This window comes from Zygosaccharomyces rouxii (assembly GCF_000026365.1).
Source record: "Zygosaccharomyces rouxii strain CBS732 chromosome G complete sequence".
Classification (NCBI taxonomy): domain Eukaryota; kingdom Fungi; phylum Ascomycota; class Saccharomycetes; order Saccharomycetales; family Saccharomycetaceae; genus Zygosaccharomyces; species Zygosaccharomyces rouxii.
Genome location: NC_012996.1, coordinates 332511 through 347515, shown reverse-complemented (window position 1 = coordinate 347515; position 15005 = coordinate 332511). Strand labels below are relative to the sequence as shown.

General features: G+C 40.0%; 10 protein-coding genes and 1 non-coding gene across 11 annotated transcripts; 7 read left to right on the top strand and 4 right to left on the bottom strand.

Annotated features, from left to right (window-relative positions):
• Positions 1-419: 419 nt before the first annotated feature.
• Positions 420-1499, top strand: TLG2 (t-SNARE syntaxin TLG2; the record flags this gene model as incomplete). The annotated part of the gene is made up of 1 exon (XM_002498141.1): positions 420-1499. One exon carries the CDS (start codon positions 420-422, stop codon positions 1497-1499), a length of 1080 nt encoding a protein of 359 aa, XP_002498186.1.
• A 99-nt stretch (positions 1500-1598) lies between these two features.
• Positions 1599-3200, bottom strand: TOS7 (Tos7p; the record flags this gene model as incomplete). Its single annotated transcript, XM_002498140.1, has 1 exon — positions 1599-3200. One exon carries the CDS (start codon positions 3198-3200, stop codon positions 1599-1601), a length of 1602 nt encoding a protein of 533 aa, XP_002498185.1.
• Positions 3201-3964: 764 nt separating this feature from the next.
• Positions 3965-4037, top strand: ZYRO0G04290r. Its single transcript has one exon. It is a non-coding gene; the product is annotated as a tRNA-Thr (tRNA).
• Positions 4038-4438: 401 nt separating this feature from the next.
• GAS5 (1,3-beta-glucanosyltransferase) lies at positions 4439-5902 on the top strand (the record flags this gene model as incomplete). Its single annotated transcript, XM_002498139.1, has 1 exon — positions 4439-5902. The coding sequence occupies one exon, from the start codon at positions 4439-4441 to the stop codon at positions 5900-5902; it is 1464 nt and encodes a 487-aa protein (XP_002498184.1).
• Positions 5903-6023: 121 nt separating this feature from the next.
• ZYRO0G04246g (uncharacterized protein) lies at positions 6024-7328 on the bottom strand (the record flags this gene model as incomplete). Its single annotated transcript, XM_002498138.1, has 1 exon — positions 6024-7328. The coding sequence occupies one exon, from the start codon at positions 7326-7328 to the stop codon at positions 6024-6026; it is 1305 nt and encodes a 434-aa protein (XP_002498183.1).
• Positions 7329-7640: 312 nt separating this feature from the next.
• On the bottom strand, positions 7641-9485 carry MDM38 (ribosome-binding protein MDM38; the record flags this gene model as incomplete). Its single annotated transcript, XM_002498137.1, has 1 exon — positions 7641-9485. The coding sequence occupies one exon, from the start codon at positions 9483-9485 to the stop codon at positions 7641-7643; it is 1845 nt and encodes a 614-aa protein (XP_002498182.1).
• A 91-nt stretch (positions 9486-9576) lies between these two features.
• On the top strand, positions 9577-10191 carry VLD1 (Vld1p; the record flags this gene model as incomplete). Its single annotated transcript, XM_002498136.1, has 1 exon — positions 9577-10191. One exon carries the CDS (start codon positions 9577-9579, stop codon positions 10189-10191), a length of 615 nt encoding a protein of 204 aa, XP_002498181.1.
• Positions 10192-10220: 29 nt separating this feature from the next.
• RPR2 (ribonuclease P protein subunit RPR2) lies at positions 10221-10652 on the top strand (the record flags this gene model as incomplete). Its single annotated transcript, XM_002498135.1, has 1 exon — positions 10221-10652. One exon carries the CDS (start codon positions 10221-10223, stop codon positions 10650-10652), a length of 432 nt encoding a protein of 143 aa, XP_002498180.1.
• Positions 10653-10701: 49 nt separating this feature from the next.
• MIM1 (Mim1p) lies at positions 10702-10968 on the bottom strand (the record flags this gene model as incomplete). Its single annotated transcript, XM_002498134.1, has 1 exon — positions 10702-10968. One exon carries the CDS (start codon positions 10966-10968, stop codon positions 10702-10704), a length of 267 nt encoding a protein of 88 aa, XP_002498179.1.
• Positions 10969-11744: 776 nt separating this feature from the next.
• On the top strand, positions 11745-12509 carry PRE6 (proteasome core particle subunit alpha 4; the record flags this gene model as incomplete). Its single annotated transcript, XM_002498133.1, has 1 exon — positions 11745-12509. One exon carries the CDS (start codon positions 11745-11747, stop codon positions 12507-12509), a length of 765 nt encoding a protein of 254 aa, XP_002498178.1.
• A 286-nt stretch (positions 12510-12795) lies between these two features.
• On the top strand, positions 12796-14991 carry ZYRO0G04114g (uncharacterized protein; the record flags this gene model as incomplete). Its single annotated transcript, XM_002498132.1, has 1 exon — positions 12796-14991. The coding sequence occupies one exon, from the start codon at positions 12796-12798 to the stop codon at positions 14989-14991; it is 2196 nt and encodes a 731-aa protein (XP_002498177.1).
• Between the last annotated feature and the right edge of the window lie 14 nt (positions 14992-15005).

Here is a 15005-nt window from a genome sequence, read left to right as displayed (position 1 = left end):
GATCAGTTTGATGTCGGTTGATGAAATTGTTCAAATCCAAAACCTAATTTCAGAAAGCGGATACGCTGTTCAATAGGTTCACTGACAAAGGGAAGAGTTGTCAAAAGTTGTCAATGCTGTCGCCTGGGGAGAACGAAAATCCTTGAAGTTGGTAGATTGGGTCTTGGTAAATATTGACTGTTCTATGAGAAATGTAAAAGATGGTAATGGTAAGGGTGAGTATAAGAGATATGTGAATTTGTAGAATTGCTATATGAAATCAGGGATCGGCCATGCCCGCATCACTTCCCATTAGCTTCCTACCTTTCTTCTATATTGTTGTACTTTTAAGTATCCCGAGCCTTTAAAAGGGCTTCAAGTTTGAACAACTTTGACTACAAAAATAAAGGCCCCAAGAACAGGTTGATAAAAAGTTCAAAATGTTTAGAGATCGTACGAATTTATTTCTGTCTTATCGACGTACTTTCCCACACAATGCCAGGTTTAGCAGTTCAAGAAGGTCGCTTGAAGATCCCTTTGCTGATGAAGATGAGGAGGCTTATCCAATGCAAGAGTTAGGTGTTAAAAGTTCAGATGCGTTACCACCTTCATTTGTAGACATGACTCAAGAAGTGGATGAGAGTTTGGCAGAAGTAGATCGTTTAATGGTTCAATTGAGTAAACTATATCGTAAGAATGCGTTACCAGGTTTTGAAGACAAGAGCCATGATGAGAAAGAGATTGAATCGCTAAGTTTTAAACTGATACAACTTTTCCAGCGTTGCTATGGGGTCATGAAACGATTGCAAAGGGTTGAAGAAGATCAGCAGTATATGGGACGTCAATTACAAAGAGATGACTTGGTCATTCTAGAAAATTTAAGGAAAAGGTATGCACAGAAGATTCAAATTCAAAGTAATAAGTTTAGAGTTCTTCAGAATAATTATTTGAAATTTTTGAATAAGGATGATTCAAAGCCAGTTTTCCCCAAATCTGAAGGTACTTCACAGTTGTTATTAGAAGAAGAAGAAGAGGAAAAGGGTCAAAATCGAGATATTGAAGCTTATTCGAGACAAACTCTCCAAAGACAAAGGACGAGTAATCAAAATGCTACTCAGCAGTTCTTAAGAGAACGGGATGAAGAAATTACACAATTGGCTAAGGGTGTTCTGGAAGTTAGTGTCATTTTCCGTGAAATGCAAGAATTAATCATTGATCAAGGTACAATTGTAGACAGAATTGATTATAATTTGGAAAATACAGTGATCGAACTGAGATCTGCAGAACGAGAATTGAAGAGTGCAACGAGGTATCAGAAAAAGACTCAAAAATGTAAAATCATTCTTTTACTGTCGTTATGCGTCTTTGCACTATTCTTGTTTGTGATGTTGAAACCGCATAATAGTACAAAGACCATTAGACCACCACCAGAGGCTCCAGTGCCGGCACAACACCCTGATGTACCTGAACGTCCTGAACTCCCACCGAAAGCAGATCCAGAAGCAAGGAATCTGGATTGAGTGGTACAAGGTGAAATGGGGAAAGAGAACCACTGCTAAACCCGTGAGAACCGAAAACTTAACAAACTCTATACCTAATTATACAGTAATAATACATCACTACCTAAACCCATAAGTGTTATTGAGTGCCGCGGCAGAAGGAATGGCATTTTGTGCCCCCATACGTTTTTTGTAGGCTGGTTTATAGTGAGGACCATTAGCTGGAGCAGATCCCATAGGAACACCGGCGGCTGGTGCAGCCATTTGCGATGGAGGTCCTGCTGAAGGGGCCATCATTGGATGTTGTTGTGGCCCTCTCATTGCCATTGGATGTGGTGCTGGACCGTAACCACTATTTCTCATTGCCATTGGATGAGGCTGCGCTAATCTTGGTGGCATCATGTAACCGTTTGGTCTACCGTACATGTGACGAGGATGAGTATGAGGTCTTGGTGGATACCATTGTGGCTGGTAACCGTAACCAGCTCTTTGTTGTGGTGGTGGACCCATATAGTTTCTATGGATAGCACCTTGACCTGGCAATGCCTGCGGCATTGGTTGTTGTTGTTGTTGTTGTAGCATAGCAGCAGTCTCTGGACCAGCAGATCTAGCTGTAGCTCTTTGAGAAATGGAGGTAAAATTAGATTCAGCATCCTGGTGATCAGAAACTTCAGTATGTTGATCACCAGTTCCTAAAGTATCCTTAATGATATCTTCCAATACCGCCCTTGAATCTGTATTTCTTTGAACAGGCTCCGAATATTCTGAGGAACCCATAGAAAGCATAGAATGTGCTTGTTTTTCAGGTGAGCCCAGTTGAGAGTCTGAACGGATTACAGACGCAGCCTGTTGAGGATTGTTTGAAACTGCTAAAGGTTCATCATATAAATTTTCATAGGAATTTTCGTAGGAATTTTCATAAGAATGTTCTCTCGATAATTCTCTTGTTCTCTCTTCAGCAGCATGTTTCTCTTTCCAGGATTTATCAGATGAAGCCGTATCAACTTTGAAGACGGGTTCTGGATTTTGTCTCTTTGCATAATCAGGTAGAACCAATGGTTTATCCTCGGCAAAGCTATCATCATCTCTTGGTTCATTGCTAGCAAACTTATCATCAGGTTCTTCCAGGTTAATCGGTCTACGATGTTTGATGAAACCACTACCATCGGCATTACCACGAGCATGAGCTAGAAACACTGTAGGAATCTCAATTAATGGCAATACAGCAGCTGGTATCAAAATCCAAGTAACCCAAGTGACGTGAGGCCAAAAAGTAAAGAAACAAACGAGGCAAACAAATGTAGAACCCAAAAATGCCAAAACGATCAAAAATAAGTTGATGAAAAATGCAACTGCTGAACTCGAAGAGTTTTTACGACTCATTAACGCACTCATCAATGTCATCATCAGTGATAAGAATGCAAAAAAATTCAAACCTGCTGCCACTGGAGTTGCAATTAAAAGATGACCCAGTTTTTGTCTTGCATTTTTATTAAATAACCAATTATCACCTAGTGCTTGTACAGTAGGAACACTGTACTGAGCCTTAGCTTTTGAACAACCTGTAATGTCTCCACAGTATCCGAATACCCCGTATGTGGTACCGGATTGGTTACTTAACCCAATTTGATGGAAAACAGGAGCTGTTAGACATGCAATGACGAGGAACGCCATCGCCACGAACTGCAACAGCGTTATACCAGCTAGAAGCGGTGAAAGCATGATGACGGCGTCGTAAATGGATTTGAACTGTTAAACTTGTAAACTTTTGAACTTTCAAAGTTTCGGACTTTCTTAATATTATACTTTTACAGAACCTCAAGAGAAAGTCATCAGAATTTCCGGAAGGACCGATGAAACCATTCATCCAAGCACTCATTTAAAAGTAACCCATTTCTGAATCATGTTTCTCTTTACAAGTGCAGCCACTTCTATTTAGAGCTGGGTTCGACGCGACGCGAGTTCTTAATCGGTACTACATAATTACTTGTTTAACAAATTAAGAGTGGCTGCAGTCGTTGCCTGTCTGCTGGTTTTAGATCGATAAGCCACTTTTGGTACACCCCAAGAATCCATATTGTTATTGCAAAGTTAATGCAAGAACTTATTTTATTGTTTCAAGAGATAAAAAAAAACAAAAAAGAATTAAATAAAATGAAGTAAAATAAAATAAAATAAAATTGCTGGTTTAGATTTGGATCAGAAAGGAAGAGCCCAGGGGTGTACACCATAGAGCATCTTGGATCCGCTATCCAAGACATGGGAAATTGGATTACTGTCATCCTTGCTTTCACTTATCACTCTTATATGTTAAGTATTCCTTTCATCTCTATGTATTTATTTTCGGACGTTGGGTCTTGTTACGCTGACGCGCTTTCCGAATCGGGACATGCTGACGCGAACCAGTTTTAATGTGGGAGAATGGCGCTATTTAAATAGCGTTGGTTAATACATTCTATGAAGATTCTAGAACCCAAGAGTTCCAAGCTTCTATGGCCAAGTTGGTAAGGCGCCACACTAGTAATGTGGAGATCATCAGTTCGAATCTGGTTGGAAGCAATTATTTTTTAAAGTCGATCCAAGTTTCGCCGACGTTACAACAGTTGATAAGATGTTTCTATTTCAACTTTTTGTATTTCCAAATACGTGTCGAGCCGTCGCGTCGCGATGAGCCGTGTTATTGTTGATGTTGTTCTCGAAACTGGAAGAATACCTCTGTCTATGCAGCTACTTCTATGATTAAGCAATTTGGACTGGACCCTATCCCCACGCATGGATCGCCTGGAAATCACCTTAGGATCCGGCCGGTCTTGTAATTGAAACTGATAAACATGACTTGAATTGTCACTTACTAAAACGTATATAAACGAGAATAGTTCATGCAACGAAAAGTGTAGATGTGGGTGGTTGAGTCAAAGTTGATTAACTCTTGTTCGCCACCTAACTAGTCGCTCGCTTAAATGAAGATTTCAACGATTGGTACTGTCATTGCAGCTGCTGTATTTTCTTCTTCGGTGGTTCAGGCTGATTCTAGTGATTTACCACCGATCAAGATCGACGGTAATGCATTTTTCAATTCAAAAAATGGTCAAAGGTTTTATATCCGCGGTGTAGACTACCAACCAGGTGGCTCTTCGAAACTGCAGGATCCACTAGCTGATTCTGACAATTGTAAAAGAGATATTCCCGTCTTCAAGGATTTGGGTATTAACACCATTAGAGTTTATAGTGTGGATAATTCCAAGGATCATTCGGATTGTATGGAGCAGTTGCAAGAGGCTGGTATTTATTTGGTTCTTGATGTCAATACTCCACAAGCATCATTATCGAGATTAGACCCTAAATGTTCATACAATGCGAATTATTTGCAGAATGTCTTTGCCACTATTGATGCGTTTGCTAAATACGATAACGTCCTTGGGTTTTTCGCTGGTAATGAAGTTATCAATGATGTCAACAATACGTTTACCGCACCATATGTTAAGGCTGTTGTGCGTGATATGAAGAAATACATGAAATCTCAGAATTATAGGCAAATTCCCGTCGGTTACTCAGCTGCTGATATTGCTTCCAATAGAGAGTTAGCAGCTCAGTACTTTAACTGTGGTGATGAGGACGATGCTAGGATTGACATGTTTGGTGTTAACGATTATTCTTGGTGCGGTGATTCAAGTTTTGAAAAATCCGGTTATTCGACTAAGGTGGAGACTTACGAAAACTATTCCATCCCCATCTTCTTGAGTGAATTCGGTTGTAACCAAGGAGTTTCTGATGGTAGGCCTTTCACTGAAATTGGTGCAATTTATTCCGATAAAATGTCGTCTGTGTTCTCTGGTGGATTGGTGTATGAATACTCAGGAGAAGCCAATGGTTACGGATTAGTAGATATTGACGGTGACTCTGTTTCGAAGAATCAAGACTACCAAAATTTGAAAAAACAGTACGCAGCCCAGTCGAACCCTTCTGGTGATGGTGGTTATTCCACTTCTAAAAAGCATTCAGATTGCCCATCATACAAGAAAGACGTTTGGGAAGCTAACAACACAATTCCTGATATGCCTAGCGCGGCTTCTGCTTATTTCAAAAAGGGTGCTGGCACCCCACAGGGTACGAAGGCATCCACTCAAAATGATTGTGGTTCCGATGTTCACGTAGTACCAGCAGGTGGGAGTGATAGCTCCGATAGCGGTAACGGCAATAACAGTACGTCTTCAAGCGGTGGTAGTAGTAGCAGTACCAGTACCAGTAGTAGTACGAGTGGCATTAGTAGCCATAAAAGCAGTTCTTCTGCTTCCATTACTACTTCCACCAAAGGTGATGCTTCCACTAAGGGCAAAAATAACAAGTCTGTGGGAGCTGGTGCTGTCCTACAGGTTCCATCTTTCTTCCGCGCAATGGCCCAAGTTGTTGACTTAGTTCTTTGACGGATCTTGAACAAGAACACAAAGCCTATTCTTGTTTCAAACCTCACTTCTTTTTTCGTTCTATGACTTTAGCGTTTACTTAGTCTCAGTAGTTTAAGTCTTAATCTTAGTATTAAATCGTTCAACCCAGTGCATTCTTATCCATATCTCTAAGAGCATCATCAACGCTCTTGGATTCAACCTCTCTACCGCGAATTCTGATACCAGAGGCAATTTGTTTCATTGGTGGTAGTGAAAGATTAGAATGAACATTTTCAATATTTCCATCGGTCATGTAATTTTTTATCCTTTGATAGGCATGGCTCACTGGTATCAAATCCGTATCAGCTTTCTCATCAGCGTTTAATTGCTGCTCCCCATTGGAAAACACAGCTTCACAAAACTCTTTATGCTGCGGATCGACTTGACATTGTGAGCACGATCCAGGTTCAAATGCTAAATTCGAAGAACAGTCGTCCTTCTTACCACCAACTTCTACAGCGGCTATTATATTAGCGGAATTACAGATTGATTTGCAAAACACTTTACTAGCCGGATCGGCCTGACATTGTGCACAGGAACCAGGCTCCCAATTGGCACTTGTAGATTTTTGAGTTGTTTTGGCAGGTGCGGGTGCAGATTCTGTACTAATACAACTTTTGTCAATATCTGAACAATTTTTGCAATGGCCTTTGTCGTTAGATGAACAATGACCCAGTGTAGCCGTTACAGATTCTTCCAGATGCTGTTGCTGTTGTATTTCGTGCTGCTCTGTATCGCTTACTTCTAAATCCTTGCAAACACAAGTAGTTCTATCTGAACAGAATCCGCAGCCACCTGAAGCTACAGATACTATATGTTGCTGTGGTGCTGGTGATTCAGATAACTTGGAGGAGCTTAATTTACGTTTTTTCAAATTAACCGCCTTCATAGGTTTAAAATTCTTGACCATATTTTGTAAAAATGGGTCTTGCAAAAGAGTTACTGATTCGTTGTGGCATATACATGGATCTTTAAGACAGTCATTACAAAGGTTAGACCTTATCATGTCAAGTTGATGCTTTAAACTCGAATTGTCTTTTCTTGCATCTTGTAGTTCTGCCTCCAAGTCCATACATCTCCGTTTCCAGTTCTTCATAGCATTTCTTAAAGTATTCACTGTGTCTTCTAATTCTTGTAAACGGTTAGCTCTTCTTTCTCTATATGCCCTCTGAGCGTCTCTATTCTGTTTCTTCTTTTTAGTCTCGTCTTCTGGAGTTGAGCATTCATCTTCATCCAAATCCTTGAGTTTTATTTGAGGTCTTCTACCTGGCTTCAATCGTGGTGGTAACTTCCAGTTCTTTGAAATGTGCACCTTAGATATGGTTAACTCGTCATCGGGGGAAGACTTGGGTTGTAACTTTGGAAATTTATCCAGAGCAGTATCAGACCTATCAGTATCCATCATCCACCACTTTCTTTAATAGTGTACTCTAGAATTTTGCCAAGATTCGTCGAAAGTCTCTTTGTAGTTTTATCGGTGATTAGTAAAAGTGGGTTCAAGTTAGATTAAAGTTAAGCTAAGGTCGATGCCCTAGGGGTGCACAACGTTAAACACAAGAACCGTTTTAAAAACACATAAAGTTACTTCTAACTAATTGTATTAACAAGTGGTCTCTAAGAATTTATGAGGGTTCTCGTCTATTTCTAGTTGGGTAGACTGAGAACCGCGTAAATAGAAGTCTTTGCTTTAAATAGGTATACGAATACGAGCATGCTTTCAATTCTTCTTCTCAATGACAGATTTCTTAGCTCCTTCCTCTGCTGGAATTGGAGTTGTTGGCTTATCTTCCTCATCTAAAGTAATGTCGTCTGATAGGTGTTCAGCTGTCTTTCTTGCCTTTGCGTCCTCAGTTTCCTTCTTGATAAGTTCTTCTTGTTCCTTAAGGACTCTTAGTTTAAATTCGTTATCATCTGTAGTTGGGACAACTTCTTCTTCTTCTTCTTCCTTTTCTTCAGGTTTAGGTTCAGCTTCAGTTTTAACCTTTTCTGCCGCTGGAGCTGGTTCTTTGACTTCAGGTTTCTCCTTTGTAGCAGGTTCAGCTTCAGGTGCTGGTTGAGAAGGAGTTTCTTGTGCTGCAGCTTCTGCCTTTGCTAATTCTTCGTTAGCCTCAGTGACCGCACGTTTTGCTCTTTCAATACCTTCAGGTGCTTGCTTTTCAATAGCACTTTGGAGAGCACTTTCAGCAGCTTGTGCACGAGCTAATGCAGCCTCTTTAGTCACAGTAGCTGAAGGTTGCTTCGATTCAGAGACATCCAATTTGGCCACATTGTAAACTGGATCAGGAATAGAACTCAACACATGTAGGATACCGTCGTAGTACAAGTCCATCAACTCATCGTAACGACTTTTTTGTTCCTTATGCTCGACTTGAGGGCTGTACGCCTTGCTATCAAGAACTTGTTTCTTTTCTAATCCACCAAAAGTGAAAGTTGAACTTAGCACTAGAAGAACAGAGGGGACCTTATGACGCAAACGTAATTCTAACCAAACTTTCAAGTTATCGACCAATTCTTCCTTGGAGACACCGTAGGCTTTCACACCACGAGAAACACAGGCTTGGTAGATTTCATATTCAGATAGAGATCCAATACCTTCATAATCGATAATTCTATCATCTTCCATAATTTGCTTTAGTTTATGACGAATTCTGTAACGTAAGACGTTGTCATTACCAAATGGTGTAATAGACATGAATTTTGACATGGCAACCAACTGAGGTCTTGACAAATTGTCCAAGACACTATCATTCTTAAACATTTGAGCCACTAACAAAATTTCGTCATGGGTGAAAACGTTTGTCTTACCATCCTTTGGTGAATACAATTTTTTGAAGAAAGTTAAAAATTTCTTCTTCTTTTCCGCAGTTTCAATTGAGTTGTAGCTCAACAAGTTAGATTCTTCCAAAGTTTCACGTAAGAAGTTAGAAGTCTTTCTTCTAACATCAATAAGACTATCAGTCTTCTTTTGCTTATCGGTACCGGATTCGTAGGTTGATGGTAAAAGATTTGGGAAGATCTTTAATGCAATAGGCAAAAGTAGTTCTGCAAATGGAACTAGAATAAAGGCAGAGAACGGCACTAAACGGAAAACATCTGAAGTAGTCCTTCTCAATTGGTTCGTTTCTCTTCTTGATAATTCGTAACCTTGCATGAATTTGAATAAAAGTTTTGCCGAGATTTTAATTTCATAGCCCAACAATTTTGTACCATTCACATAGTGCTTAACTTCGTGCTTAATCCTCTGCGAAAGAGGTTCCTTTGGCTTAGGTTTAGCAGCTTTAGTAGCATTAGTAGTGGTATTAGCATTAACACCACTATTGCTCGAACTATTTTGTTTTACATTCGACTGATACCTCTGCAATTGGGAATAACGCAATGGATATAGCGGAACCACACGGGCTGCTGGACGAACACTTCCAATAATCTTGGTACTTAACATGATGAATATAGACTTATAAAATATCTGGAAGTGTCTTGGTCCTACTTTAAAAGTGACACTTCGAATCCAAGAGTGTATTGTAGTTGAAATAAAGCTCAACTTTTGGCTAATGCGCTTTGCCATCAAACAAGCGAGCAAAGCTAAAGGATCGCATTTAACGGGCAAGAAGGGGATTGGGAACCAAGTTAGATAATAAGGATTGCAGGGAATCGTGATGGTGAATTCTGGAGGGCCAGTCTCTATGAAGCAGCTGACTGTTATCAGCTATTTGTGTGTCTATATAAGATTTGTCAAGGATGGATCACTACTGTTAGCCCTGCTGGCATGGGCCACAGTGAACTTAGGCGAGTTTATGGGGAGTGTAATGAGTGCCTACCAGGATTCGGTAGACTCAGATGCAGAAGATATGGAGGGAGCTGGAAGGCTCTCCGTGGTAAAAGCTGTAATGCACAAGGGGTTGAAATACACGCAGGCTATTCTCATGCTGCAGGTAATATATGCTGTTTCATACCACATGAAAATGGATTTAGAAGGTGACTTTTGTCGTCGTAGGGGTGCTTATATACTTCTTTTGTTAGTTGGTGAACAAGAATGTGGTCGTGGTGGTCGTTGGATGCTATTAGCGCTTGATTGGGTTATACTTCTTATGCAACTGGTGTTAATAACCATGGAATTGACTCCGGATGATGGCAGGAATTGTCATGAACTAGACCAACTAGATACAGATCGGTATGGAGCGCTAGCCATTCTACAATTTAATCCGTACTCGGAACCTTCTTCTATGCCAGAATTGCCTGTTACCCGGGGAAATCACTACGGAAGCATATGAGAAAACCTATACTTGATGAGTGATGGACGATGAGCTACAATATAACGAACCCAATGGCTAAAGGTTCTAATCGTGTGGAGAATGGTGTGCTTCTTACACCTCCACCGCGTAATGTTGGTAATAAGGAACATTACCAGAGGATGAATTACCTTTACCAACTAGCCATGTGGAACACAATGAGTGGGAATGATGGTGGTGAACAGGCGCTGGCTCGACTGTACGCCAAGAATATGGATTTAGTCTCTAAGAGGACTAGAGCTGAGATGTTACCGCAGTTAAAGAGAACTATTTGTAAAAAATGCCATAGGGTATTGGTCCCCAAGAAAACCATGAGAGTTCAAACGGACTCGGGCTCTTTGCAACTGGTATGTTCATGCGGAGCAGTACGTAATTTCCCAATCCACCTGAATGGTGGATATCGTTGTTACGCTGAAAGAGATGAGAATTTAATTAGTATGTAGTGGTTTTTTTGTTGGATTTTTTTTTTTTTATGTACGTATATGCATATAATCATAAGAACTTCCTGCGTTCAGGGTAGATCTGATAGCCACGATTTGTTGGTGGGAAAATAGACTTGCGCCAGCATACTTCATGAGCCAGCAACTCACCAAATCCAAGCATTAACCCATTGATAAAGGGTAGTACTAAATTTATTGCGCAAGAAGCTGTGAATGATCCCACACGAGAGAGGGCGGAAGGAGATTCCTCGATGGTTTCTAGTGGTTCATCAGGTAAAGTAAGGTCTTTACCGGGTTCTATAGGAGTTGCTTCGGTCATTTTTAGCGGTTGATCTTGTTGCCTTTACATCAGCAGCTGATGGAGTTAATAGGTGAGATATACACATAATGAGTTTAACGACAAGAACTGGGCCGGGTAAAAGATGAGCGAAGTGAAAGCGGAACTAAAAGAAGAGTTAAGATGTGAATTCTAAGTGATTAAGAATGGCATAATTAGCCTGTTGGGCTCTATGCTTATGTATATATGGTAGTTACTGACAGGAATTCCTTCTAAAGTCATAGCACGTGACATTCACGTGTATATGGTGAATCTTTTCAATTTAACGTTAAGTACACAATGAATGGATTTCGAGAGTCAACATAAAGATACAATATATATTTTATATCCCGATAGCCATTGATCTGGTACTGGTTCTTAACTTGAGTCTCATACTAGATGCGTTTTGACTTTACTGCCTTTTACCTTTTTTTTTTTGTCGAATATTGTCCCATAGTTATACAATGTAAATAGCCGTCAAAGCGCTAGTTTTAATACAGCGCATGGCACAAAGCTGCAGTACACTAAGCGCCCAGACTTATGGTATCTGTAGTATGCAATTGCAGGCTATCAGGTACCCAGATAGTGATTTATAGCATTATCCTACCAACACGTGAATTTCACGTGAATATCACATGCACATCTACTTCCCTCAAATTTTTGACAAGCCGTTTTGCCACTTGAATTAACCAATGCACAACCAAAGGGATCACTTATTGATAGTACTCAATCACTACCGTCATAACCATTATTATTACCAGCGATAGATTCAATTAATCATGAGTGGTTACGATAGAGCCTTAAGTATTTTCTCACCAGACGGACATATTTTCCAAGTGGAATATGCATCAGAAGCTGTTAAAAGAGGTACCTGTGCTGTAGGGATCAAGGGTAAAGATTGTGTGGTTTTAGGCTGTGAAAGAAGATCGACGCTAAAGTTACAAGATAGTCGTATTACACCTTCCAAGATTTCTAAAATCGATTCTCATGTCGTGCTTTCCTTTAGTGGGTTGAATGCAGATTCCCGTATCTTAATCGAAAAGGCTCGTGTAGAGGCTCAAAGTCATAGATTAACGTTGGAAGACCCAGTTTCAGTGGAATATTTGACACGTTACGTGGCAGGTGTACAGCAACGTTATACACAAAGTGGTGGTGTAAGACCATTCGGTGTTGCTACATTAATTGCCGGTTTTGATAAAGACGACGATACTCCAAAACTGTACCAAACCGAACCAAGTGGTATCTATTCTGCATGGACCGCACAAACAATTGGTAGAAACTCCAAAACTGTACGTGAATTTTTAGAAAAAAATTACAACAGAGATGAACCTCCAGCTACAGCGGACGAATGCGTTAGATTAACAACAAGATCACTTTTAGAAGTTGTACAAACAGGCGCTAAAAACATCGAGATTACAGTCGTACGCCCTGGTAGCAAGATTGAAATTCTATCCTCAGAACAAATTGGTAAATATGTCGAGGAAATCGAACAGGAGAAAAAAGAGCACCAGGAACAACTTGCAAGGAAAAAGAGAAGAGATTAGTTATGAAGTGTAATAATGTCCCAAATATAAGTAAATGTAAGTAAACTGGTAAAATTCTACTGCTTTCTTAATTGTTATTGTTATTATTATTGTTATTTGGGTAATTCCATTACCCTCCTTTGTCTCTTATTTTTTTTTCGTCCCATTCTTCCGAAAGGAAACATGTACATTGTCCGTGGAACCTAGTAGTTCTTCAACACCTTGGAAATTAAGAACTTGAGGTCTCTTTACGAAGATCCATTAGTACTCAATCGCTAATCCTAGAGGCATCAATCGCGATAACTGAATGTCCGCGAAAGAGCATAAGAGTAATAATAGTGCGGAAGGTTCTCCAACGGTGTCGAATGGTTGTGGTTCTTCCAATGCGCACTTGCAAGATATAAAGGAAGAAGACGATGGAGTCAAGGAAGATTTATTGTTGCCACCATTACCATGTAGCATCGAAAAGAATGAAAGCGATCCATTTGATCTATCCAAGGCCTTAGAAATTCCCTGTAGTGTGACTTCGAGGGACAATAACAGTGTTAGCGGTGGCAACAACGTTAACAATGCCCACAGCGTCAAAGAAAATTCAGAAGGGAATAATATTAGTAGCGGTGGGAGCGGTGTGTCACTTTCAAGTCCAAGAATATCTTTGAAAAAGAAGTTTTCCAATGCTCTTTTAAATACAGGGGAATCATCACCGGTACCATTTCCAAGTGAATCATCGTTTTCGGAATTTGATGCTGGAACGTTAGTTAGGCCTGTTAGTGAATTTCGTTCTCAGAGTAGTTCAAATGCGAATTCGTTCCAGCACATTTTGCCAACTTTGAATAAAGCTATTGATGATGGCAATGCGGATACAAGTAATAGCAGTAGTAATAATACTACTAGTAGCGAAGCTCACCTAGCACAATTTTTCGACATTAGGAAACCATCAAGAAAATTCAGTACTAGCTCATCTTCAAACAGTTCCCATTCAGATACTTCTGTCAGCGAAGAGTTCTTCCAAAAGATTCCTTCGCCTAAAATGAGTTTCAAATCAAGATCGAGGTCAAGATCTAATTCGAATTCCAATCTGATTTCCACTTCTCTATCACTGGAAGGTGGTGGTACTACACCAACAACGGTAATGAACACACCAAATTCGAGTTCAAACAATATTTATGGGAGAGATGTAGAAGCGAAAAGAACCCCATTACTAAGAAGAGCTTCAAGTGCAATACTGCGTAAAAATTCAAGAAGAAATGTAGTGGCTACAGGTCCTGGTGGTGTTAGTATAGTGGGGAATGGCACAAGCGGGAACAGTGCTTCATCAACGCCAATTCTACAGCAATCAGCGTTTTTCGAAATGGCAGATCCTATTCAGAGAACACCGCCTAGGGATAGAATTTTCTCTAATTCTACTGATGATACTGATTATTGGCCATCAGAGCGTTCGATTTTACCAGATGACGATGATAGTATGAACTACGTGACAAAATTGGGTAGAACCACGTCAAGAAATCCTTCCATTGGATCTAAAGTTAAAAGAGGATTCTCCAGAATAATGAGTAGCGGTGGTTCCATGAGAAAAGCAGTTTCCTCCACTTCACTAAGATCAGATTATAAATTTGCGCAACAACAACAACAACAGCAGCAGCATCAGCATCAGCAGCAACAACAACAATACCCACAACAACAATACCCACAACAACAACAACAACAACAACAACAGCAACAACAGCAACAACAACGACAATCGTTTGAAAATATTTTCAACAGGGGAGGAAGTAATATACCAAGAAACTCGCTGGCCGGGGTTCTTGATTCAGGTGTCAATAATATCAACAGTAGTTCATCAGGAAATGTTACACCAATTTCTACATCTACCATAATGTCACCTAAGAGTAATCATTGGCCAAGAAATTCCCAAGGTCACCCAAATCAATTCAATGAAACTCCACAACCTACTATGGGTCTTGGAATGGAATGGAAATCCACCGGCGATTCCATGCCGAAAGAAAAGACGAATTACCTTAGTAACAGTCTCCATCCATCAGGAAGTCCGGATTCTATGAAGTCCGATATTACGGTTGATTTAGATAAGTTAACGAAAACAGTCCCTGTTATTACAGTTACAGATGATTTGAGGACGGAGGGTTGTACACCGATACAAATTCAATCCAACATTTCATTGGACGAGGTATTTACAAGAAACGACGCAGGCGCCAGGTCAGGCAATTTTAAAAATGCCCATAATAATAATAGTAGTAGTGATGAGTTTACGAATACGAATATTAGTACTGAAAAACCGGAGATGATGAGTTTAACGGATTATATCCGTGTGCTCGTGAAACAACAACAGGTTGAAGATGAGAGATTGGCTATAATAGAAAAAAACTTTAAGGATTCAGGTTGGTGCTCCAAGGATGATTTAAAAAATTTAAGACTCAAACGTGTTATTATTTCAAAGAAATGGGCAGAGAGGATTTCCCATTACCAGAGTAGACTAGATTCTTAGTGTTTAAAAATTAA